This window comes from Neopelma chrysocephalum, unplaced genomic scaffold, assembly GCF_003984885.1.
Source record: "Neopelma chrysocephalum unplaced genomic scaffold, ASM398488v2 Primary Assembly neopelma1_44, whole genome shotgun sequence".
NCBI classification, from domain to species: Eukaryota; Metazoa; Chordata; class Aves; order Passeriformes; family Pipridae; genus Neopelma; species Neopelma chrysocephalum.
In genome coordinates this window covers 24,437,836-24,464,751 of record NW_020897703.1, presented here as the reverse complement: position 1 = coordinate 24,464,751, position 26,916 = coordinate 24,437,836, and the positions used below count along the sequence as shown (strand labels likewise).

The following is a 26,916-nucleotide window of genomic DNA, read 5'->3' as shown; positions in this document are numbered from 1 at the left end:
TCCAGTTCCCTTTGAAATTAGAAGTTACTTCAAAGTAAGCTTAAAGGGAAGGGCTTATTTCAATGACCAAAGCCACTTGCAAAATCTTCAGTGCCTATTAAATAAATGTTTTTGTCACAACAGACTGTGGAAAAATCAAAGTGCTGCTTGAGACTTTTAAGAGTAAATAAAGATTTCAAGGTTTATAAATAAATATTCTTTTTTTAAAAAAACCTATTACTACTCCACACTTCCAAATATGTTGTTGTCCTTAATGTGTCTTAAGCTGAGGACCAAAATTAACCCATGATCAGGCACATTCATTGGCAGATCTAGAACCCAGCTTTCATGATTCTCAGTCTTATCATTAGTTCAAATGCAATATTGAAAATACTACAGATTATTTTAACTGACATCCCAATAATTTCCAAAAGCATATTTTTAAAGGCTTTTTTCAAGATTTGCTGATGAAAAAGGCACATTACAGAAGCCAGATGCTATTTTTTAAACTTTACCACGGCTAAGCCCTGCAACATAACTTTACTATAGTAGGAAGAAACTGTATCCCAATTATTGCTATTGAGAAAAAAAATGGCTTTAATGCTTTAGAAAATAACCCTCATAAATCTAAGCATTGGATTAAAGTGTTTGGAAAGAAATGCTCAGTGTTTTTTTTGTAGGGCTAATTCACAGCACTACTTTCAGTAAATATTAAGAAATGGCAATTATCACCTGTCATAATCATTGGTATGAAAACCTAATAGGATATCCTGGATTCTCTCATCTGAGTAACACTTGTTAAAGCCACTGTTCTCATATCCAGACCACATACATTGAAGGGATGACCCCACACAGAGGTTGATTGCACAAATGTAAGTTCTTCTCTTCAGTTAAAAATAAAGTTACATCAAAGAAAAAAACTTTCTCCACACACCTTCAAGTTATTTAGCAGTATTTGGTACCTTGCTGATTTAAATCTTTTATATCTGCTACTATATAAAATGTTTGATTTAATGTCAAACACATTTTTGGTACAGTAACTTCTCTTGCTGATAGTTCTGAATAAAATGTCACCAGTGACACTGTCCAGATCAAATCCTCTGGAAGGTTGCTCTGTTGTCTTCCCTGATCTGAATTTTTAGCATTATTGGTGCTTGAATATAAGGCTAAGCAGTGGCATCTCTGGAATATGAAGGTAAATATGTTAGACAGGACTCCTTATCATGTTAATATATTCTTTTCCTAGTGGGGGGAATTCTAAGTATTAATTACCATGGAAATATTATGAGTCAGTGGCCAAGTGATTAACATGCAGTTTTGTTATTTACTCTTCAATAAACAATCTTGTCAGAAAATCCAAGTCTGCACATGCCATTTTAAGAAAATGTCGTTAAACCATTAAACTTGATGCGTCCAGTTTAGATAATAAGTAACTAAGCCAGTAAACGCTTCCAATTTTCTGTTGATTTCCATTCTATGGAAATAATATGAAACATGGCATTGATTAATGTCAAATGTTTCAAGATCTTAATTTCATGTCAGATTGTTTTGTCCCAAGTATAAAACTTGCCACTTTCTAAGTGAAGAACTCAATTGCTAAGGAAGCTGATCAGGTCAGAGATGTTCTTTTAATTACAGAAATAAGAGAGCTGGATAGCAGCTGTGATCTGGTGACTGTACTTCTCCTGACCTCTTTGGTCCCTGGGATGCTTTTGAGGGTCAAAGAGGCTATCCAAGCCAGTTCCCTTAGTCCCATTCATTTCCCAGAAGGCTCATGCTGCTCTGCTTCTGGCTGCTGCAAGATCCAAGACATTTTCTGCACAGTGAGTGCAAGTACTTAGTGTGTTGGAACAATATGACTTACATTGTCAGTGAAGCCTCTGACCAAACTTTTCAAGGAAAAGTTAATCTTTTTTCCTAAGAGAAGCTGAAAATTCTGCTTTTAGTATATGTAAATCAAATTGCCATTAGCTATTTTTAAGACCTAAATAGGATTTCTCTGAAACTCTGAGTTATGAAAGGTGCTGCCTTCATTCCTCAACCTCGGGGCCCAAGGGTGCCAAAGGGCCTCACAGCCAAGTTGGGCTGAAGTAAAAAGGCAATGTAAGATTTAACTTGGTGAGACTGAAGGTTGGTTGCACCATAGATGAAAAGAAAATTCAGTTACTGTACGTATGAAGTGAGCAATGGAGAAACAACTAATTTGTTGTCCAAATCCCTTCCCCTGAGTGCCCAGTTCAGCCCTGTTTCACTATTGCTGGGAAGGCATTTTGAACCTCTGCCAAGTTACTTTACAGCTCTCACCGTACCGATACTTTCTGAGTTAATGTTGGCACAGAATGGTGTTTTCCATGTGTATTTCATGCAGTCCAACCTACATATCTGTATGTTGACAGAAGAAGACAGAAATGTTTATTGACTGTCTCATGCAGAGAAAAATGGATAATTACTGTAACACGGCCTTGAAGAGGTGCCATGCATCATTAATTTCCAGTTCAGTCATTGATCAGAAATTGCAGATCTGAGGCATGTCATAGAAGCATTGACCAAAGTTTCTTCTCTATATAACAGGGACCTAAATCCAATGGCTTCACTAGTGTGCAAAAAGCATATAGTACCTAGCTTTTCCCACTGACACCATTTGGAGCTCCTGAATGTGCAGATGACCTGACAGTATTGTCCTGTGTAATGGACTGGGTAGCAGGCTAGTAAACCTAGTTTAGATTCCTGTTCCTACACACTTGGGCACAGCGTTTTGCCATCTAATTGTAGATGTTCTTGCAGGACATGGGAAATGTGAAAATTAAATCTATATTTAAGAAACTTACGTTGCTGTCTTGCTCCCACCAAGAGGAATTTTAGTGGAATTCACATGACCTGGGTTGTTTATGAGCTCTATTTGATACTGGATCTCTTCTGCGCTGCTCAGATTTGCTTTAATTGCAGAGGTTGCTTAAGCAACTCTGCTACTCAACTGCTATGGAATTGTTTATTCCTCCACCCAAGCTGTTTTCAAATACTGAGTTATTTTCAGTGTACCATATCACATTATTGAAGCTAGTATATGCTAGCTCTCTTGTGACTGCAATGCAAAAGCGAGTATTTCCTGGGTTTTATTTTTATTTTGAGACAGAGGAGTCTGTATTTTTTTCAGTTGCAGTACAATCTCTGCATGATTTAGAAACTAAATATGGGATGTTGCAACAAAATGACAGTTGTTTTTAATGAAAAATAAAATAAAAGCTTTTAAAAACTGTTCTGAAGCACACGAACTGAAGTAACTGACTTGTATGGAATTTAGTTTTCTAATTTCTGCTTGTCATCAAATTTAATCGGAGTTGCTTTCTGTTTTATTATATTTAGATACTAAATATTATGAGAAATTAGCTCTTTGAGAAGCAATGTAGCAAAACTTTTAAAGCTTCCAAACCTTTTCAGGATACTGGTGTTTGGTACATTATGACTGTCATTTTACTCTCTAGCAATTAGCAGAGGTTCATGGATTTATGAACAAATTGGTAAATAATGATGTGTTGTCTTTTTCTGCTACGATTGTAGCCATCATCTTTCTCCTATTTTATCCTTTCTGTGCTAATACCTGTAACAAGTTTTTGTACCATCAGCTAAGTCTGTGGGAGAAGCAAGGATAGAGCAGAATAATTCATTGCCTTGACCACAAGGCTAAGTGTTTTATTTTTTCTGCACTTCTAGCTGTCAGTCATTCCATGGTTTTTGGCATAGCAAGGAGTAGTGAAATTTTACAGACAAACAGTCACCTTTGATTCAGGCCCTGATATCTACCCCAGAAGGCTTTTAAAGAGATTGCACCGAAGGGATTCATTTACGTGTGAAAAAGAGAGACCTCATAATATCATATTCTATAAGTCCAAAGGATTCAAGTGAGATGGGGAAGAAGGACCAGATATTTGAATCTCGGTTTTCCATAAATTTTCCATAAATATTCTTCTTACCATAGTGTCTGACACCTTACAGACATGACTTCTTTTTTCAGTTTCTCTTGAACTCTGAAGATGAAATCTTGACATGTTTTGCATGAGGGGAAAATTGTTTCTTATGTGTCTGTAGTATTAGAGTGCCCTAATCATCAGCCCTTCTCCTATCCTGAGCTATTCCATGAGCAGACAGAAGCAGGGATATGTCTTGTTCCTTATGTTAACCCAGTTAGGTAATAACTGTACTTGTTTACCAGGTGCTGAAATCCATCACTACAGAGGACATGCACATAATTTTAGGCACGTCCCCTGGGTAAGACAGTAGGAATTATGGATTAGTTGGAAATACTGTCTTGAGTACTGATGTTTTTTTCAGATCCTAAGAGTTTTCCTTCATGCTTTATGAAAGCAAGTTGTGTAGAGAGCCATTTCAGGGGAGGTCTATGCCTATTTTTAGTAAAATTCCAAAAAAGGGAAGCAAAAAAGAAAGACAGAGGCTCTGAACATATCTGCCCTCACAAATACACCATCAGGGAAAGGAAAAGCACAACCAAATGTCCCACAGCTCACAGCCTGTATGGGATCTTTCCCTTTTTTAGTTTATGTCCCCCCCACTCAAACACAAGCTCTCTAAGAGGCAAACCTGCCTGTAAAGTTATGTAAATACCAGCCCTTTAATGTTTATGTTAAGTTGTTTCTAGAAGGCAGATTCATTTAAGGGGGGAATATTAGTCCTTTTTCTTCCAGGCTGGTTTTCAGCCTCAGCCTATTTCAATGTAAATATCAAAAGAGAGACAAACGGTCTTTAAAAAAAAAAATGCAGCAGAAGCAGACTTCAACTAACATTTCCAAGAAGCTCAAATATTTTAATGAAAACAGTCATTTGACCTTGTGAACTTTTGGTAATTTTATTAGATTTTTTCACTGTCTCCAGCAGCTTTTGAAACAAAAGTTGCATTTCAAAAAGACACATAAGATGAGCTGGCATTCTCAAGAAGATCTGCAAACAGTGGAGTAAACACTATTAGCCAAAGAAGTTGACTTCACAGAGCCAGAGACCTGTCCTTGTACTCATCCCCTTCTACCCCGTCCCTGCCTTTCATTTCTGCTCAGGGCTATTTGTGTCTGCAAAACAGGATATTCAGCCAGACCTTCCAGCAAGCCTGCATGGTTTGATGAAGTCCAGTGACAGTCTGTATATCCTCAGTTAAGTGAATATAACGTCCTGGTGGGTAAAAACTAAAATTTAAACAAAAAAATTTTATTTACTTATAAAAGGAAGTACCCTAGCTGAATGAAATTATGTGTTCATGATCTCTGCTTTGCTGCCTTGGTTATTCCAGGGCTAGGAGGTTTACCATGAATTTACTCCACTTACAGGGTAAATGAACCTAGTGGTTCATTGTACATCCTAGCATGTATAGAATCATTGTTCTTGTTAATGTGATGAATTGAATGTCACTGACTGTAGTTGTGGATGAACAAATTATGCAGTTGCGATCCCTTCCGTGATGAACTGAGTGGTTGATAGTAGGCAGGGAAAAGTGAGATGGGTATCTGAGTATATAGATGTCCATTTTGTGCAGGTATTGTGCAAAGGCAGAGAATTACATTGTCAGCCAGGAGGAAAAAAGCTTTAGAGACATTAAGAATCAGTGTGAAACATGAACATTTGGAGAGTGTGATGACTCCACCAGCACTTTGTTAACTGAGGTACTGCAACAAATATGCAATGTAGGCCAAGAGCTGGGTGAAAATCATACTGGATTCAGGAAGTTGGTTTTCGTCCTATTTGCCTGCAGTGACATTTCTGAAAAATAGCAACAAAAACTCTGCAACCCAAGATGGCACTTCACAAATGGTGCTTTTCCTTCATAATTGCTGCTCTTTGTTCATATCAGACTTAATGTAGTGTGGAGGCAAAGCAAACAAATTTGTGTCATTGTAGTTTGTATTGCAAGCCATTGGAGCTCTGAGGAGAGACCCAACAGCTACTTCAGTCTCAGTTTAGAGAAAAGCAGAGAGTCTGCTTTTCTCTGAATATAGCACACACAAACCCAAAAATGTTTACACCTTTTTAAATCATATAACTGAATTAATTTACATGGGATTGTGCATCTAATGAGTAACTAATACATTATTTGCATTAATAGGAATGTTTATGAGCAGATGGTAGACTCTACAGCTCTTCCAGCTGGCACTTCACAATAAAAGTAGTTTCATCCATGTAATATGGCTGCAACCTGAAATAAGAGTTTTAGCTCAGGGTGTGACCATGCAATAACAAAGAGGAAAGCTGCTCTGAAAGCACCACTTGTCGCTTTTGCTCGCACAGCTTTGGCAGGAAAGAGGATGTAGAAATGTATTTGCTGTCACTTACTACAGCAGTCAGGGTACATGTCACTCTGCTGGTGGCCCAAAGAGTAGTGGGTCCCTTTAATCACAGTTGTACTCCTTGAAGGCCTCAATTTAAAAAGCATGAAGTCCACATGGAAGATGCAGCAGGACAGATACACAGCTCATGCCTTGGAGGTCCAGTTACACCAGGATAAACACCTCACAAGTTCTCATCTTATCCTTTAACCAGTTCTGTTGAGCTGACAGTCATCGAAGAAAGGTTTCCTTGGGAAATATGCAACCATTCTTTTCTGATTCAGCCATAAGTACTGCAAGAATATCCTACCTCTCCATTATTGTGTTTCTAGTTCCTGCAAAATCAATAAAGGCAGAGCATATGAAAGCTAAGCATACTTTGAGAGAAAATCACAATAAAATAGAGGTTTATAAAAGGAAAGGTTGCAAAAACTTTTCTGTATTCACTGCATAGTGAAATATTCTCCAGAATGAACTGAATAAACACTGGTGTTGACTGCTAAACCATTAGGTAGTTTTGAAATAATTTGGTCTTTTCATAACATACAGCACACGACCTACTATGTCCAATTACTCTAAAACTTAAATTCAGTCTTCATATCTGTCTGTTGCCTGAGCTATAGCATTAAACTCCCATGGTGATTTTGCAGCTCATGGCTGCCAAGTTTCATGGGGCATCAGATGATAAGTTCTGGGGTATCAGCTCTATTTGCTGCAGTTAAAGGGGTTAAAATAAAAAAACCTGCTTTTATTGGCTTAGTGAATTTAGAGTGATTTTCTTACTGCTCAGTGTCTTTCTAATTTGAAATAACTTTAGTAAATAAAGAAAACAATGAACAAAAAAATTCAAAACTTTTCAGACTGTTATGGCTATCACTAGGCACCTATGTATATTCTGCCAGATATTCAAAAGCACTTAGCACATCCTGCTTCCCTCGGAGGCAATGACATCTTAAAAGCCAGACTGCTGCAATCAAGCTGCCTACTTGAGCTTATATAAGAAAATAAGGAATGTTCTTTCACAGCAGATACCATCCTCTGACACGGATGCTTAGGACAGCAGACAAAAAGAGAGTGCTGAAAAAGGAATGAGCTCCTCCACTTCTGGAATTCAGTGGTTTGAAAGCATCCAAACTGTTACATTTCATGGCCCCCACTAGACCTAAGTCCAATAAATTTGTGCTTTTGAACCTGTTTATGTTTCTGTATTGTAAAACATTTATGAGTCTGTGAACGTAGATTATGCATGCTGTATTTAAAAATAATTTGGTTTCTTTTATGCCTGCAGCCTGGTAATTTAATTGGGTGGCCTCTAGTTCTTGTTTTGTGAAAAAGAGTTAATAGTCCATTTTCTACCTACCTGTCTTCTCAACTGTGTTTCTACTTACAGTTCACGATTTGTAGAACATTATCTTTTTTACATGTGCAGATTTCAAGTTCTAAGCTGTATTTTTGTTGCCATGATCCTTTTTTTTTGTGAATATAGCCAAAATTTATACCTGTTTAAGGACTAGGATGAGGCAGAGGGGTGATACTAGTATTTACTGTTGGTATATCACTGTTTCTTTGCTAGCTCACAAGTGGTATGACAACCAGTATGTGGTGTTAACTGAGCTCATTTAGCATTGATTATGCTGGAAATCTGAGCAGAAATTCAGTATGAAATGGATCTTTTCTTCACTCCAGTTAAACTGCTATAAGGAATGGACTATGACAGATCATGGGAGACATGTAGCAGATTTCTTTGATTCTTTTAAAAGTTTCAGCTTTAACTGTGAATATTCTGAGGATCATTCAGGATACTAAAAGTGTTTTTAGAAAGTATTTTTAATTCTTAAGTTTAATATGCTGGAAGAACATATTATATTTTCCAGTGCCAACAAGGCATTGATATGGATGTTTGTGGTTAATCTGGTGCCTCCCAAAGCTCACCTTTGAATTAACATGGTTTCCTTTTTGTTTGTTTTTTTGTTTGTTTGTGTTGTTGTTGTTGTTGTTGTTGTTTTAACTAGGTGAAGCAACAGTGAAGAAGAAACCAGCTCCAAAGACTCCTCCAAAAGCAGGTAGTTTGTTGCACGTCACCCATATTTCCAAGTACAGCTGTTCACCTAATAAACTTGTTTGTATATGTGATTAAATGGTGGGTAAGTCCTTTTCAGAGTTATGAGGTTACACTGTACTAAGAATCAAATTATGAGCATCCAAAGAAGTTACTATCAGATAAACTATAGCAAGGTCTGTCTGAGACAGGGCCCTACAAAATACTAGGAGCAGTGTGTTACTCGTGCCCTTCTGTATATCCACAACATACCCTGGCCTTCTATGAAAAGAGACTTTTCTGTGTATCACAGAATGCCACCTCTGCATGAATAGCTACCACAGTTAAGGTGATAGATTCTACTTTTCCTCATCACTGGCATTATGGTAGCCTGTTCATGTGTTTGCAGTCTCCTAGGCAAAGCTATCTATATTAAAAGTTACATGGAAAGTTCCTCTATAGGAATCTGCTTTCAGTGTCTTAAAACTTTGTCAGACTTTTAAACTGTTCAAGCTGTTTTGTACACCAGATATGTGCCTCAGCCTAGTTTCCTTCAGATATTTTAAAAAAGACTTTTCAAAGAAAAAGTCTAGAGGATCAAGGGGAAGACCTCTTTGTTTGAATTACATTGAAAAGGAAAAGAAAGCACTTTTTTCATGCCCAGTAGCCCTGTGCTTTGGAAAGGAATGTTATATTTGGCAGTGAGGTCATTCTAATATTAGGGAATGCCTCAACATTTCTGTCAATATGTCCTCAAGTCTGCCCCCTTCCCCTCCAATGCACACACACACAAGAATATTTTTTTATTGTGCTGCTTTTATAAAGCAACAGTACAGGTTTCACCCTGGAGTTGTCTGGCCTATGATATTTCTGGCATCTGACCCCAGCAGCTACCGGGGTCTGACACACTCAGTATCACAACTGAGAGACAAGGATGTAGCACTATTAGCAGAAGAGATGTTCTGCCATCTATTGATACTCAGGCAGTGAGAGGGAAGAGGAGGAGGAATGTTTGATTCAGGAACAGAGAAGTATGAATGGGACGGCAAGGTTTAAAAGGAGCACTGCAATACACAAACAAAATGATTCATCACTGCTCACCAGAAAATTTAGTGTGATGGATAAAGGCACCAAATTCCTTCCTTGTCTCTTATGATGTTTCTGTTCCACATAATGTTTATCTGGCTACTGAAGCCGGAATCTTCATAGGTCTTGAATCTTAATTTTTTCTGAGTGCTGCTGATGACATCAGGGAGCAGGTTTGCAGACCCCCTCCACACATGGAGATTGATAAGAAGTTAGCTGGAGCCATTCTTCAAAGGTACAAAGTGGAAAAGAAAAAAAAAATAAGTTTTTCTGAAAAACAAAACAAAACAATTTCATAAGCTGTCTATTTGGAACTAGTGGTAGGTCTAAATGTTTTTATCCTTTGGATGTCTGTACCTTGGTTTTGCATGAGCAAACTTTGGGTGGATAGATTGTTATTGCTTCACTCCTCTAGAATTAACAGTGTCCACAGAATTGTTCCATTGCAAACAACATGTAACTGTTAATCTGGATTTCAAATGCTGCTCTGAAACAGTTGAGCTGAGACATGTATGTGTTTTGAATTTTAAAAAAAAAATGAAAGTATAGAAACCTAAAGAGAGATTTTATTTATTTTATTTTTCCCATCAGCTGCTCCTCCTCAGATTACTCAGTTCCCAGAAGACAGAAAAGTCCGTGCAGGTGAATCAGTGGAACTGTTTGCCAAGGTGGTAGGAACAGCACCCATAACTTGCACCTGGATGAAATTTCGTAAGGAGGTAAATTGTTTTTTGGTCTGCTTTAACAATCATTGAAAAAGTAGAGCTGGAAAGGAGCACCAATGACCATTTCCCATTTGTCCATCTCCCTTCCTGAAGAACTGGCAAAGTCCATGTCATTCTGGACAGATGTTTTCCTCATCTCTGCTGAAAAAGTTCCACTAATGAAGATTTCACAACCTCCATTAGCAAATTATTGCAGTGCTTAAATATCCACAGTGGGAGAATTTTTTTTCCTGATGCCAAACCCAAATTTTTCTTGCTACAGTTTAAACCCTTTTCTGCCTGTATCCTCCTATAACAAATTACCTTTTCTTTGTGAAAAGGCTTAGACCATGTAATTAAAGGGCAGGTGATGGAAAATATATAGGTATCTGAAAAGTATCTGTCACAGGAGATACTTCTGTTCTTCAAAAATGACTTCCTCATTGATACTGAGCCTAAAATCATGTCAGAGGGGCAAAATGCCATATAAAAAGCTTGAGTGAATTGTATGACAACACAAATATCACCCTACAAGCCACAACAGCAATCCATTGCATGAGTGCCCGCACACTCTGGGTTTAAAGTTCCTTCTAGTTGAATTAATATACCTAAACTATAATACATGTGTCCGTAAGGGCAGCTCCTGAAGCGAGTTGCTATAATGAAGCAACTTAGAATCAAACCACTTTAAGTGAAATAACCAATATACAAGTTCAAACTGGAAGATGAACTGGAAGTGTCATGTTAGGACAGAGCAAATATAAATATGTACTGGAGCTGCTATTCTGTTTACTTTATTCTGAACTTGTTATGCACTCTATAGAGCATAAATAAAAACATCTCCTCCTAGAAGGAAGTTTAGACTTTAAATCCAGATGTGTCAGCATTTAATTGAAAGAATTCAAAACAGTTTGCTAGTGCAAAGGGTATTCCAGAGTCCATCCTTCCTAACTCCAAATAACCTCTTACTTTAGGGAAAAGGGTGGGATTTTTTCCTGAACTCCTATATTTTCTTAAAATTCTTTAGCTTCAAGACTGTAGTTAACTACTTCTTTCCACAAAAAATAGGTCTCAGAAGCTCCAGTGACATTCAGTGTACGGTTTTGCTAAACGCTGTCTTAACATTTAGGTAAAATGTACCCTCAAAAATAACTTTCTGGTTTGTGCAGAATTCTGAGTTAATTTTTGAATACAGTAATCTTATTTACATAGATTTGAAGGCCTTTTTTATATACGAGATCTATATGATAACAGAGACTAGCAGCTCCTAATGCCCATATTAGATCCATAATCTGTGATTCGACATATTTTTTCCTTTGTAAAATTCTATTTTTACCATCTTTATTCTTTCTTTTTAGTTATTCACTATGAGACAAAGTATTGCAAAAACATACATTAAAATTACATAAAAATTTTTATATGGTTCATTATGGCAAATGAGATAGAAAAGGAAAAAAAACTTCAGGAAGGCTACTAAAAACTGTAGGAGGACAAGTGAGGGCAGCAGTCTCTCATTTTTTACTTTAAATGGGGAGTCAGTTACTATGTCCTGTGCTGCACCATTATTTTGCTTTATTTTTCTCTTATACTTCACCACATATTGTTTTATGCTTGGATTTCTTCCTCTTCTATAAATGTAGTTGATTTCAGCTCTGTTCCATTCCCAATCCTAAAAGTGAAAATCAACCAAGTGTTTTAACAATTTGCTGGGGGTTATTCGTACTCATTATTTGAGCAGACCCAGTAGGAGGTGAGTTGTAATTTCAGCCCTTCCACTGTTTGCTGCAGTGTGCCAAGGAACTTGTTCTCTCCACATTCCTTCCTCATATTCCCTCAGGTGCAAGAGAGCCACTCACAGGTATATTCCAGACAAATACCTTTCGCTTGAAGAAAGGGAATGTCACAAATTTGTGACCCATGCTGTTGTACGTGATAGCAGTGTAGTGCAGGGATGCTGGAACTGTGCTCAGCTGAAGAGGGGAAAGCCTTTCAATGCCAGGGAACACAGGGATCCAGCTTCATGCTCCCCATAACCAATGCAAGCCACTGAGCATCCTTTCAGGACTTTCTCTAAATAACACAGATCTGGTTCTACTATTACCGTTTGGTTGATTCTAATGAAGCAAAACATAAGGAGTTTAGAATCTCACAAGTATGGGGGCAGAGCAGAGCAACTTTCAGTATAATTTAAACTGTAATCCTACATAATCCCATTTGTTAATTTTCTGTCTGAGTTATTGTAGGAGAATCTTTCTCAGGTTACTTTTGGGCATATGGCAGTGCATATGTAGTATCTCAGTTGAGGAAAGAGCAGGGAAAGTCCTGCTCTTAAACTTTTAATTTCTGTTCTCTGGATATATGAGACAAGATAAGGCAAACTAAATAGTCCTAATTTTTAATGAAATTCTGAGAATGACTTGGAAGAGTCACTTATCTAAGAAGGAAGTGGTGGGAGGAAGAAGGGCATTGACATTATGTTGTCTGTTTCATAAGAACACAGTGTACAGCTTCTCTAATTGCAGTGTAGCATTATGAGCTTTTTAAATAATCTGTCATGTCTCAAGCTAATACTGATTAAAATCTAAGTCACCTTGGCCATTTATGCTATGATAGCTCTGTTTCAATTAAAAACTAGTTCATAATATGCCCATGGTATTCAGCAGAGATTTTGATTTTCACTTCTGCAGAAAATAAAAATGCTATAGGGAAGCTCGTTCTGCTCTTTGAATGTCTCTCTGCACAGCTGTAGCATTACATCTCCATTTCAGTCAACGTCATCTTTAATTGTTCAAACCCAAGAAACTGTGTGCTCTGGTTTATGTGGAAGTACAGAATAAGGCTGGTTAAGACAAGAGGGCAAAAGTCACAGCCATGGATGATTTGCACATTCGACCTCTGTAGGGGAATGGCAAATGAACTAGGGCTAAACCCTTGGTCCACTGTGGTTTCTGTGAGATACGTGAGACCAAACTTTGCTCTTTTGACAATTACATAGTTTGCACTTTCTGCTTGTTAAAGAGAAGTTAGAAAAGTGAAACTCCTGGTCTTTAGTGGGGTTCCAGTAACAACAATGCTCCCTGTTGCCTTTGCAGGACTGGAGTCATTATAATGTTCCACTGCATTTCTAGATGCTTTGTGTTGATTACGTGGTTTAGCAGCTGCACTTTTTCACTTCTGTGATAAATTTATCTGCAGATAATGTTAAATATGATAACATTTTGAGCTCTTTCAGATATGAAGACATTTATAACTTTTTTTTAATTTGGCAGATTAAAGAAAATGAATATATTAAAATTGAGAATGATGAAAACAGCAGCAAGCTAACAATATCATCGACAAAGCAGGAACACTGTGGATGTTACACCCTAGTTGTAGAGAACAAACTTGGCAGTAGACAAGCACAAGTCAACCTTACAGTTGTTGGTAAGTCCATGATAATGTTTTATATATATACTCATTCTTCAGACATCACTCTGCATTTGAATTGCATATAATGATACGCAACAAATTAAATCAAATAATCAGATAAGTTAAAAACACTGAAATAAAAAGCTAGTACTTCAAAAAATATCTGAACTGGGCAGTGACATTGTAATAAGGAATATAAGCAAGTTCATTAGGGCTATACTGTGTTTGTTTTGAAAATTTTCCAATTCCAAATGAAGATATAAATAGCTCAGACTTAAAAAAAATAAAAATCCACCCACAAGATAAAAACAGCTCCTGTCTCCATTTTTTGTTAGATACCACTTGTTTTTCCCATTTAATGTTTGCAGCATCCAGATGTTTGCTTAACTGCCAATTTTAAAACTGTTAGTTCAGGAAGGATTGAGGTAGTTTCTAAAAGCCTGTACAACTGAAAACATCCTGTTGCTTGGGGGAGGGAGATTTTGTCCTTTTAATTTAAATTCCCACAATTGTCTGCTGTTTTACAGTGACAGAAAGCAGGGAACAGAGGCCCTCTGGTTGGAATATGAAGCTTTTCATATGTAGGGGCTTCATATTTTTTCCACATGTAACTTAAATCCTCAAATAGCTTTGTCAGATGACCCTTCCAGGCTATCAGGTTTGTTGCAGCAGGCTGTGGACAGCTGCAGATAGTTGTAGGCTGCAGTATGTTTGCAGATAAAGCTGCAGCCTGGTTCTAGACCGGCTAGCTGGAGTATCAGCCAAAATCTAGAGCTGTGACATCGAGCTCTGAAAGGGCTAATGAACCCACCTTGGTGTGGCTGCACAGCAAAGAGTTTCCAGGGAAATCTAGGGAAGTTCTACAAGCAAAGATGGCGATTGGTGTAAAATACTGATCCATGGGATGGGTCTGTCTCTGGGTTCTGTTACCTGTGGCCTGCAGGGGGTTTATGACATAAGGTGGGGCAGAGCTCACCCAGGTAGTTGGATGAATTATAGTTCCACCAGCAAGGCTGCATCCCAGTCACCACTTGTAACTGCATTGGCTCTGCTGTGCTGGCAGCCATGGGGCCTGTGAGCAGGGGAAGAAACACGGGTATAAGGCCAAAGACGAGTACCTGACTCCAGTGAAATCAATGGCAAAATACATTTAACCCAAGTTGAACTGGAAATTCATTCCAGAAATCCAGTAAATAGCATATGAAGTTTAATAGTAGAATCACACTTTCAAGTACAATATCCACTGCTCCAGAGTGAATGTCCCTTGGTTGCACACTGCTCTACATATTGTCAGTAAAGGTCTCCTGATTATTTCAATGAATTTCTTTCATCCAGTCTGTGGCTTAAAAGATAACTGAATGAATGAGTATAAATATCAAGCAGATTCCAGCAACGTGCCAGAGAATTCAGGAATAGAAGAAAATAGAATCAGTAATTTTCATATGATGCACAGATAAATTGTACTACCCCTTCCAACAGTGGGTTGTGCAAGTCAGAAGTATAGCTCAGTTAAAAATGAACACCAGGAAAAACTGGTCCTTGAGTAATCAACATATACATTGTTTTGGGTGCAGCATTTGGCTCCAAAGCCCCAACACAACTGATTAGCAGCTAGAAGAATGGCAGGAGATTAATTGCTCTTTACAGGTCCCTTCTTTTCACTCTTTCCTAGACAACAGCTGCAGACCACTGACTGTAGTAGGTTTTTGGGCAAAATTGATTATTTCAGCTGAACTAGGCTGACAATTCCTGTTATCTTGTCACTCTGTGAGCCTTGACTCACTATTATATAAGTCACTGGCTTATGTCCTTTGGAGATAATTGGTTGGAAAGTCTTTGAATTCTATAACCTTATAAAGCTACATCTCAGCCTCCTGCTTTGCTCTTCCCTAAGAAATGTGCCAGAGAACAGTGGGATTCCCAGAGATGCTTTTGGGAGAGTTGGGTGAATAATCCTTACAATGTGCAGGAGTTTGCCATGTGTTTTGGATGATGACAAGCTATCTCTTTCCAACTAAAAAGAATAAATTATCTCTTGTAAAATTGCCAACTCTTCAGTGAGACATCTCGCTGATGTCAGCACTGCCGAAGGCATGACAAGGCCTCAAGACTCCTAGTTTGTTACACAAGCATTTTAAGGCCAGACTTTTCCATCTGGGTACTCAAAAACGTGGGAAAAGGGAGCAAAAATGTCTTCCTTCTAGGAAGCGGGTTCAAATAGCACTACTGAGACAAAATCCTTCACACTCTTTGCACCTTTAAAGGTGTTAAATGTTTGTGAACGTTGGAAAGTACTTTTCTCCAAAGCCTGCCAATCAAAATAGGGAAGATATGTTTCTCTGAATATACAGAACCTGAGACTTCTGACTCTACCAAAGCTCATTCTTAGTCCTAAATTCCTGCCTGTCCATTCTCTCTGCTCCATCCAAAGTACTGGGAAGAAACTTGCCCTCCCTGCTCTGACTCCACATTCATAACAAGCATTTGTGGAGAAAGTCCTGGTGCTAGAGATCATCTCTGTCTGCCTCAGCTATTTATAATAAGGCCCTAAACTCTGTGTGAGCTGCCTCCCTGTAAGTTTTGCGGTAAAAGGCACATCCATGAGTGTGCTGAGTGCTCAAAATGCTGCTGCCTCACCAAAGTCCACCACTGAGCCTTGAATGTATTGAGGGAAACTACAAACACAGAACATCTGCTTTCTGGAGGAGCGAGTCTGAGCTGACCCAGTCCTGTGTTTCTCGAAGAGCTAGCTAACAGGCTTGGCTGTTCTGAAGTTTGGCAAATCAAAGACATTTGTTAAAATATAAAATGAAATAAATATGTTATATTTATTAAGAAGTATTTCTTTTATTATTACTTCTTACAACTTGCAAAGCCTTCATGCTGATGGGCAAGCTTCTCATGTGAAAGACTCCAATAAGCATTTCTCAAATTAAATTTGGACTGTAACACATGCCAGGGAACAGGTTGCCCAGAAAAGTTGTGCAGTCTCCATCCCTGGAGGTATTCAAGTTCAGACTGGATAAGCATCTGAACAATCTGGTCTGACCTTATAGCTGATCCTGCTTTGAGCAGAAGGTCTAAAGACCTTCCTGAGGATATTTAAGAACATCCTGGATCTTGGTTTTATACTTGCAGTTGTCAAACACCTTTCTTCACAAAAAGAAACATTAAATAACGTTATTGACTTAACCTCCAACCACAGGACAAAGGATTGAGCTTATTTGCCAGGATTCAAATCAGAAACTATCCTGCTATGATTTAAACCCTGAGTCCTAGATTGTAAACTCTATCTGGGTGCAATTTTTATAAATTATTTTTAATAATGACTTTTAGGGAAACAAAGATACCCTGCATTCCTTTGAATTTGGCTCCTAAAGTCTTAAATTTAACTGCTCGCACTGTCAGACTCAGACTTTAGCTACAATCTTAATTGAACTGCACAGAGGTTCTGACACAAAGCATTTGAATAATATATAATTTGATGCAGTTTGGGCCATGGAAAAAGATGCTCTTGAAAGAAACTCAACTTTATTTTAATGATTCTTTTCCTTTGCAATTTTAATAAGTATCAATGAACAAAGTGTTCATTACACTCCAGTGTGGGCTGTTTGCAGTCCACACACCAAAACCACTGATATGTAGACAAGTTAGAGGAAGCTCTTTCACTGATGGTGTGGTGATGAGCACACAGCACTCAGATACAAGGATTGAGCCTTGAGTTTTACACTGATTCATTATTTAACTTTGTCTTTATAAGCATTAATAATACTGGGAGACAGGCAGTAGAAGTGAGATATTCAAGTTAAGCAACATCTTCTTTTGAAGGATTTGACTAGTCCCAAAATGTGCATGTTGAGCTCTTCTCTATTGTTATGATTAGCTCTCTTAAATAAGCTATTTCCTTGCTGAGTGATCTCTCAAGGGACATTTTGCATCATGTGTCTGTTCCAAAACCAAAATGGTCTGATGTGAGACAGAGCTAATGATTTACAGCAGACACTGTGTCAGATTGAAGTGGACTTGCCTTGCCAAAGCTATTGAATGAGCCATCGATGAGCTTAGAGTAAGATAGGAATGATTTAGGCAAGGAAGAGCCCTCACTCTACAGTGACAGCAAGGAATATTCGTTCCTTTCATACTTTTTATTGGATGTATATGGACCTATTTATCAAATTCATGGTTCTGAACATTTTAGCCATGTGATAGACCCCAATCTGTAACCACTTGTGAAAAAGGAACTTGATTTTTATACTGTTTAGAGCTGGAGACTATAACAAAGAGTCACTAATATACAAGGGCTTTCTGATGATCAGTGTTTGGTGAATACTTTGGATATTAGATATGTCTTTTTCTTTCTTAGATATAGAAGTAGAAACACATGTACTACCTACCTGGAAGCTGATTTTGATCAACCTTGTTTGTCTAAATCCCTTAGATTTGTATTGTTCCTGGTGTGGTATTGTATGTGTGTGTGAGTGTGTGTGTATATATACATATATATATATATAAAAATATATATATATGAATATATATATGAAAGTATCACGGTGATTAGTAAGCTATATGGTAGATATATGCAAAAAAAAGAGAGCAATGTCATTAGACTCCAAGAGGCCTAAAGTTAATAGTTATGAGTTTTTATTACTCTAAGCATTGGTGTACATACTGTGTTTTGCATCCTTATGCACTGTTGGAAAGTGATAAGCAAATACTCAAGAACACATATACAGGCATGATGCACACAGGCGTGCAAGTAGTATAGCATGAATTGGCTGATGCCTGCTCCTCTGCTCCATTCCTTATTTGACTTGGGATGGAGAAGTTACTTTCTGTGAGGAACCTGTTACTTCCACGTCTTTAGCAGAATCTTTATGAGCAGAGTCTTCCCAAGCAGGAATGAGAAAATACAAGTTTAGATGAGAACAAGGTCTGATCATCACTAACACCAATAGTCATTGAACATAATGGTAGGATTATTAATTGCTTCTATGAAGGGCTTGGTTCTGGTTCAACAAGTCACATATATGCAAGCTGTATTAGCATTTGTTCTTTGCCCTGAAACTCTATTACAAGGAAATGTGGCAGCAGAACCAACAGCTCACAGTGGCCCTACAAGGATTTTGTGTGAGTGCCTGGGAAATCTGGCTCAGTGCTCAATGCTCAGCCTGAGTGGAGCCAGCAGTGGTCAGAAACTGTGTTCCCTCTCTGGACAAGTAAGTGCAGACATCTGTGAAACAGACAGTGAAGTGGAACAACCATAGATACTTGACAGAAATACTGCAGTTCAGAAGTGCTAACATGAATGATTCTGAAGCTGCTTCTTTTGAGAAGCATCAAATTATATCTTGCAGTATCCATGTGATTCCCTGTTTACAGTCAGGTCAAGAATGCAGTGAATTTTGTAAGAATATGTGGGTGGACTCAGTCTCTAACCTTCAACCTTTTAAATTCCTCTGGATTGCTGGAGGATTTTTGTCACTGGTTTTATGGTTAAAGGGTAACTAGATAGGCAATTAAGGAAGAGATGTCTTATATTGCTGCTGTCGTAGTTCAACAGTGTAGTAACTAATGCTTAGTGGCAAAACTCTGCAGCAGTATCAAAATTAAATTTTCACAGCAAGATAACAATGTGTAGAGGAAAACCAGCTTATGTTGTCCTATGCATCGGTGCTGGTAAACTAATCCAGGTTTATTCCTTGAATGGCCATCTGGTTTCAGTGTCATTTGTGTTAGGAGAAATTTCAGTAGAACTCCCTGCATAACTACTTTTGCCTGATACTTACCTTCACCTTTTTTTCTAACAAAGAAAAGGAAATATCATGATTATTTCTCACAACAAAATTCCTGTATTTTACCTGCTGTTAAATGCTAGGAATGTCTTAGTTACTAAAAAATGATTCATCACAACTCCTGCACATGAACATAGGGTTCCTAGGATCCGAACTCCAGTGGAGACTAATCCACTGGTAATCCTACTGGGGTAACTCCTCAAATTTATTCTGCCTTTCAGTGGACAGGTATGGGAGCTCTAATTCAATCAGTTATCAAACCAGATACCTAATGTGTAGCACATGAGTAATCTGAACAGCTTGTTGATTCAGGCACAGGAGCAGATGGTTTAGAAAAAGGCTCCTGAGAATGCATTATATATTTGTTTGTTCCATTAGGCCTGTGGCAGAAGGAGATGTTCTTGTGCTGAGGGCATTTGCGTGGGAGTGGTGAGCTCTGGTTTCATTCCCAGCTCCATTCTCCTGTGTGTCCTTGGGCGAGGTCATTTTACTCTTTTATGCCTCAGTTACCCCAACAGCACAAAGTGATGCTCTGGGCCACCAGTATTTGTGAGCTACTTTATCCACAGGTCTCAAAAGGGCAGTCTTTAAATAACTTAGTTTTATGTCAGAGTTGTCAGGAGGGGCAATGTGGTGAGAGCAGCCTGCAGTGTATATTACAGGGGAGGTGTGAAATTCAAACTCTGAGCTAATGAACTTTGACCATTGTGTCCTCTGCTCTGCCAGGGAGCATGTTTCATTAGGAGAGAATTTCTGTTCATTCCAGTTTCTCTTGTGTTGTTTTGCAGGAGAACACAGGCATTTTCTAGTATAATTTTATCCTAAACCTATGGTACACTGACATGCAGAAGGGTGTTAATGCTTGTTACAGGGTGTTAAGGGGTAATAATATATCGACTTGTAGCACTCCTCTCCCTTGGAAAAAGAGCTACAGGGCATAGTTTTCCAAGGAAAGCAGTGAGGTCTGCCATGACCCTGAGCCCTGTCAGCGATAATGCCGAGTTCAGTTATGACCTTTTATGGTTTCGCTTTTCTCCTGCTGATGGATTTCAAATGAAAGCTTTGCCAGTGCTGTCGGCATGGACAGTGTTCAACTGGCTTTTGCAGCATATTAAATACCTTCTCTGGCTAAACAGCTTGTGGGATGGAATTAAATTGTTTCTTTCTGTCTGTTCTTTATCTGGCAGACAAATATCACAATAGCTAATAATAGTATTATACAGTAATATGATAACTGAATTTAGAAAGAAAACAAACCAATTTTGAGAAGAGATAAAGAAAACTACTTCAGAGACACTGCTTCAGTGCTGTCTCTGTTCATAAAAGAAAAAAAAAACTTTTCAGAGGCTGTGGTTGTGCTGTTCTCAGTTTTCAGAGGCTTTCTGCTGGAACAACATCGCTGCTTAAGAGCCAGGGCCCTCCAAGCTCTTAATGCACAGCAAGCCCTATCTTTGGCTCAGCCCGACCCTCACATCAAGTAGCAGAACAATTTCCATTTCCCTGCACTCAGATAAGGAGATTGCTGCCTTTTTTGGTCTGTTGGAATGGTTCTTGTGTTCCGAGGGCTCTGTAAACTGAGCCATGTGGAGAAGGCAGGAGCTCTAGATTGCACAGTTTCATGTTATGTGGGTGTCCTGGATGAGCTGTGGGTTTGCCTCCTATGCAGAAAGAGAGAAAATCCCTTTCCTTATCAGAAGGAATTTTGGGTTATACACCACTGAAAAAAAAAGCAAGGACATCAAGTCAAATTTGTCTGATAAATAGCAATGATTTAAAGGCTGAGCATGCTTATGTTTTATGCTTCTCAGAGTGCACAAATTAATTAAAGGTTACTCCAGGCTGTATATCAAAACCTGTTTACCAAAGTATTTCCAAGAACTTGTCTGAGGAAGGAGTGCAGCTGAATTCAATTTGGGAGTAAATAACAAGTGTGTGTTTCAATCCTGGTATGGTCTTAAAAGTGACTTATACATTTCATGTGAGGCCAGCTCATGACCTTATCATCTGCCCCAAGGAACACATGCCACAAAGAGAAAACTGGAATCTGACCTCCTTGCTCTGGGGCAGTGGTAATTTATGCCTCCCTTTGTTGAGAAGTAGGGTTTTCTTCATATCACCTCCACTCCCCTCTTCCTCCTCTCTGCCTGGCTTATGGTACATAGGAGTTGCTACTGCTGTCTTCTCTGTGCTGCTTGAGTCGGTGACTTAATGCAGTCTCTGTGCTGCTGTGCAGAATAGTCCCTGAGTGAGGCTTGAGGCCAAGTTAGCTGCTTATCCATCTCCTTTGCCTGCCACAAGGCTTTGGAAGCCAGCTTGGGGCAGCCCTACTGATATTCCTAAAGAGATTACATGGGGAGCTTTGTGCTTGAGTCCCCTTAGCATTTAACTGTCCAACCTCCAACTACCTCGTTAGCCTCTGCAGTCATACTGTTAGGCAAATGAGGTGATCAGCCATCCTAGTAAAAGAGGTGTAAGAACTGTCTGCTGCAAAGGCATTGGAGTTTGTAGGATTCTGACCAAGTTCAACAGGACTGTGTGGATACAGCCAGTTTGACTACGACAATCTAGAATATCATAACGCTTAGCTACATCTTAATTTAGGCGTTATGTGTGTGCTGTAAGTTAGGCAAGACTGGAGTACCCCTACTTTCACATAGTTAAGACATCTTATGGTGGTTTTCTTCTGTTGCATGTAACAGTGAAACTGAAGTTAGAGTTCAATATTTTAAATTAATTCCTTCTCCTATAGAAATGTTCACAAGGAGCAGCGTGTTTTTCGATACTCTCCCTTCCTTCTAGTTTACATGCTGTTTTGTAGCCACGGTTTGGTCCAAAACAGAAAAAACAAAATTGTGGTCCGATAAAGCCAATGTAAAGCCCTCATAACATAAGCCGAAGTATGAAATATGTCTGTGTGTGTCAAAGACTGCACATGGCATGCAGTGAAATATTGGAGATGGGCAAGTCAGAGACATTAATGGTATACTAAACACTAAAACAAAAGAACAAAATAGGGAACTGTGCTTGTCTCCCACATCCCTCCTCAATCCATGGGATAATTTTATTGGAAGCAATTAATTGTGCTGATAGAGGTTTCATATTCCAGAAGAGAATGTAGTTTGGCAAAATATTCTAGCTTTCAATACAGACTGATGAATACATGGTAACGTTTAAAATCCCCATAGAATAAATTGTGAGAAACAAAACAGACACATGAAGAGACCATCTGCAGATTCTCTGAACGTGCAGAGCTGTAGAATACCATCCAGTCTGATATCAAATAGTTTTTAAGCATGGTAAAATGGTACATATACATCTGTCATATTAATAAAGAGCAAAGATTAGGTTTTCATTCCTGTTTATGATCTCCCATAGCAGCTACCACCCAGTATTTCTGCACTGAACAGACCTGCAAGCAGTGGCACATGGTAGACTTCAAACAAAAACATGCATCTCTCTGGCTCTATAGAGCCCAGCCAGGGTTGCAGGTTTTCGTCTTTGCCTACTGGAAAAAAAACTTATTAGGAAAGTAGAAATATTCCCAAGGCTTGCACATATTAGTCTAAAGCCATGTAGCATTTCCTTTGCCACTGATGTCCCCTTGGCCATGAATGTTTTCTCTCCAATACTCACATACCTAAGCCTTGCTTCTGTAAACTATGCTGGCCAAAGGCATTGCAGTTATCTAGGTGAGTCATGGAAAGAGAGGTCACTAAGGTAACTATGGGCTGGGCAATTGATAAATCATGCCCAGAGTTTCATTTGACAACAGAAGTGTGTTGAAAGTCAGCAATGGGAGATGTATTTTCGTGTCCTGCACAGGAAGCAGGCTACCATGCTCTGCAAATACCAAAACACAGGCACACTTTCATCTTTCAATATAAAATTCAGTGCAGAGCATTAGATCAACCTAACACTTTATTTTTAAGCCAACACATACCATCCAGATTGAGCTGTGTGCACAGAAGGTGTCAGAGAACCACTACACTAACAATCCTGAACAGATGCCTCTGTAAGGTGATGAACTACTGGCTTAGCTTTTTCTTCCAAGTATTTTCCTCTTGCTCTCAGAACTGCTCTAGTTCTGTTTGGATTTAGGATAGTACTTATTCAAGTTCTATCTGCATCTTGAGATGATAAAGTAATGGTTATATAGGAGGGAAACAAGACACAGAGATGAATATTCTTCTGCAAAGATTCTGAAAAGGACATATGACTGCTTGAGCATCATTCCCAACAAGGTCTGCATGGGTAATAAGCTGTAGTGGAAAAAAAGGTGGCTGTTGCCACTGTCTGACTAAAATCATACAATCCATGTGTGCCATGCAACCAGCTCTGTGGTGGCTGTGTGGTACAGGGGTTCTGATACTGTAAACAGTGTGAGCATTGAATTCTCACTTCTTGCAGTTCCAAGGAGGCTGGGGCAGGACTGGTATGGGGAAGAGGGGTGCTGCTGTTCGGGCTCCAGGAGATGAAGATTCAGTTCTCATATTTGCTACAATCTCTCTTTCTCATCATAGACAAACCATATAACCCCTCTGTCATTGAGTTCATTATATCTACACTATAAAATCATGCTTATTAGTCCCTTTTATTCTGCCAGAAATGAGGTGAGTAAAATGTGACAACTAAGCAGGGCAATAAGCCATTCCAGAGGTTAAGGATATATGGTCTCTGACACATGTGTTTAGTAAGAGATGTACTGTATAATGATGACTCCTAGTGGAATGGTGTTTTAAGTGTTGCCAAAATGAATAAAGATAACCTAGATTCTGGCAGTCCCTTTTTCTTCCACCTGGGCATTCTACTGAATGCAGTGGCAAACTTAGTGTCCATCTCCCTTCCTCCCTCACAGTATTTTCCCTCATACTTAACAAGTTCTATATATATATATCTTCTAATGTGTTTCAGTTGTGGACGGAGATCTATTTTTCATCACAACTGAACTAAAAGGAATTAAAAACCTTTTTTTAAAGGGAAATCAGTGGGCAACAAAACTTGCATTCTTCCAAATAGTGCACTGATATTTAATTGTCAGATTAGACTATCCCAATTTCCCTCTCTATGAGGAAAACCACAGCAGTCAGAGGAGAGATTTCTCTGTCCAAGAACTAAAGACATGTTTGTGAGAAACTGTGGCTATTTCTGTCTGTTCAGCGATTTTCCTAGGGATAATAATTTGAGTATGGAGGGATAACAGATATAGTCTGCCACAGTAAGGCTTTGATCAAAGTCCACAACTGTTTTCTCCAGCATTTGGATGTTTTTATTGCTGAGAAAGCGGCTGTATTTTTGGCTGCTTTGTCAGTTCTGCCTTTCCTAAGGAGAAAGTGATAATGTCTTTTAGCAGTTTTAATGAGCAAAATGGGACATGATTTTTATCAGTCCATGTCCAGTGTAACCACTGTTTGTAGGATCTCACACTTTCTGGCTTTCTCTTTTCATCTTTTCTCATTTATCCCATCCTTTGATTTCTCATTCAACCTTTGGCCACTAGTTCATCCAGATCAACATCATCATTATTTTGTAGGTTTTGCTAGATTATTTCTGAGAGGATTATTTCCAAGGAAGATATTTGTTCCCTTTAAAGTCTTTTGAAGTGCTTAAGTCCCACAATTATTCTCTAAATCAGTAATTTTTTTAAAAAATCATCATTTTTCTGTCTTAGAAGAACATTAATTTTGATAACTAATCATTAAACTTAACTTTGAAAAAGTTGTATAACTGCAAGGTTTTTATGTTTTATCGGGTGTTTTCATAGTTGGCTGCTCATCTGCACTCCAGGTTCTGGTAATATTGGATCTCGTAATGCAAATAAGAACTGCAGGAGCAAGCCTCTAACTGAGGAAAACCAGAAGTTTTTACCTTCCACTTCCTCAACAATTTCCAAAACATATATGAGCATAAAAAATTCTCAATATTTAAATGATGTACTCTAAATTGAATTCCTTCTTACCAAAAAGTGCAGTCGGCTTCCGAAAACTGCAGATAGGTGTAGTTGTTCACTAAATTGTTAGCAGACAAAGTTGTCACCCTTCAAGGTCTTGTTTTCATGCCAACAAACTGGTTTTAGTATGTCTGCTACCCAGGTATGCTTGGATGAGAGGCACATTATGAGGCTGCGAAAGGTTATCAATAGCCCTGAAGTGTGGAAGCAGATGAAAGGAACTGAAAAAAGAGCATCACAGTGATGGGACTGTTACAAGGATATTCCTCTAAGGAAGGTCACCAAGGAGTGGTTTGCACTGTTGTGGGAGATTGCAGGCATAGCTGACTGGTTTTAGTCTCCACTTTCTGCAATGATGCCTGTGAAGGGCATTAGCTTCAGCATGGCTTAGCCAGATGCCCACGGAACCGAACAACCCACGTTGAAGCCAATGTGGGATTGGCATCCCTGTTGAGTAATTCATGTACATCTGTCTGCGGTCCAGTTGCTCCTTCTTCCTGCAGTACAAACATCTGAAGAAGAGCAAAGGAATGGAAAGAAAAGGGCTGTTAGCTAGGGCCAGTTATAGCCTAATGGAAGTTCCGTCTCTCATCCTCACAGTTTCATCCAAGGTGCTTTGCTTATGTTTCTGCAGATAAGCCAGACCCACCTGCCGGAACACCTTGTGCATCAGACATACGGAGTTCCTCCCTCACTCTCTCTTGGTATGGCTCCTCCTATGATGGTGGAAGTGCAGTGCAGTCCTACACCGTGGAGATCTGGAACTCAGTGGACAACAAATGGACAGACCTCACCACCTGCCGCAGCACCTCTTTCAACGTGCAGGACCTGCAGGCTGACCGGGAGTACAAATTCCGTGTGCGGGCTGCCAACGTGTACGGCATCAGCGAGCCCAGCCAAGAATCTGAGCTGGTAAAGGTTGGAGAGAAACAAGAAGGTTAGTTCTTAGGAGAAAAAATATCTAAATTCAATGAAACTCTATCTTAACAGTTCCTTAGTGAGGCCAGGCAGCTGCACACGCTCCTTCGCACGTGCCACTGTGTGGTCAGTGCTTGTGCTGGCTCTGTGTGTGCTGAAGGCCGTTCCCAGACTCCGTGTGGGTGTCTGAGAACATAAGATTTGCGTGCCTGCGGTGTGGAAACTTGGCTTCAGGGATCCCAAATCCCTGCCTGGTGAAAACAACCAATAATTCTCCTTCTGGCTTGCCATATGAGTGCTGGCTGACAGACTTCTGCAGTGCAGTGCACAGGTAATGGGAGACAAAACTTTTCACGCATGTTACACATTCAGTCCATGCCCAGTTGGAAAATGATGTTTGGTGGATCACCTGAAATACACTGATGGATTCGTTATAGTTTATACTGGACACGCCATGGAAAAACAAGCCATAAACACTATCCCAAATTAGCTTTTGGAAAAAGTAAGCGTGCTTGCTGCTAGCCAAGCACAGAATATGAAGCAGAAACTGAACTGGCATCTCATACCTAGTTGTAGTTCCCATGCTTTCAATCCCAGCATGATAAAGCATCTCAGTCCTGTTGCCCCTAGTACACCCATCTTGTGAATTCAAGGCTATCCGAGATAGCATGTTGGTTTTGCAGCTTTATGGATGCTAAAAATATTTTTAAGGTTTTTG

The 26,916-nt window shown here is 39.0% G+C and overlaps 1 protein-coding gene across 4 annotated transcripts in view; it reads left to right on the top strand.

The window, feature by feature from the left end:
• Positions 1-26,916, top strand: part of MYLK (myosin light chain kinase) — a 206,665-nt gene that overhangs the window by 149,338 nt on the left and 30,411 nt on the right. For all 4 annotated transcript variants that reach the window (XM_027679009.1, XM_027679008.1, XM_027679011.1 and 1 more), the window contains 4 exons: positions 8,318-8,368; positions 10,021-10,148; positions 13,403-13,556; positions 25,915-26,217. In XM_027679009.1, coding sequence (XP_027534810.1) covers positions 8,318-8,368; positions 10,021-10,148; positions 13,403-13,556; positions 25,915-26,217 — 636 coding nt within the window. The remainder of the gene's footprint in view (positions 1-8,317; positions 8,369-10,020; positions 10,149-13,402; positions 13,557-25,914; positions 26,218-26,916) is intronic.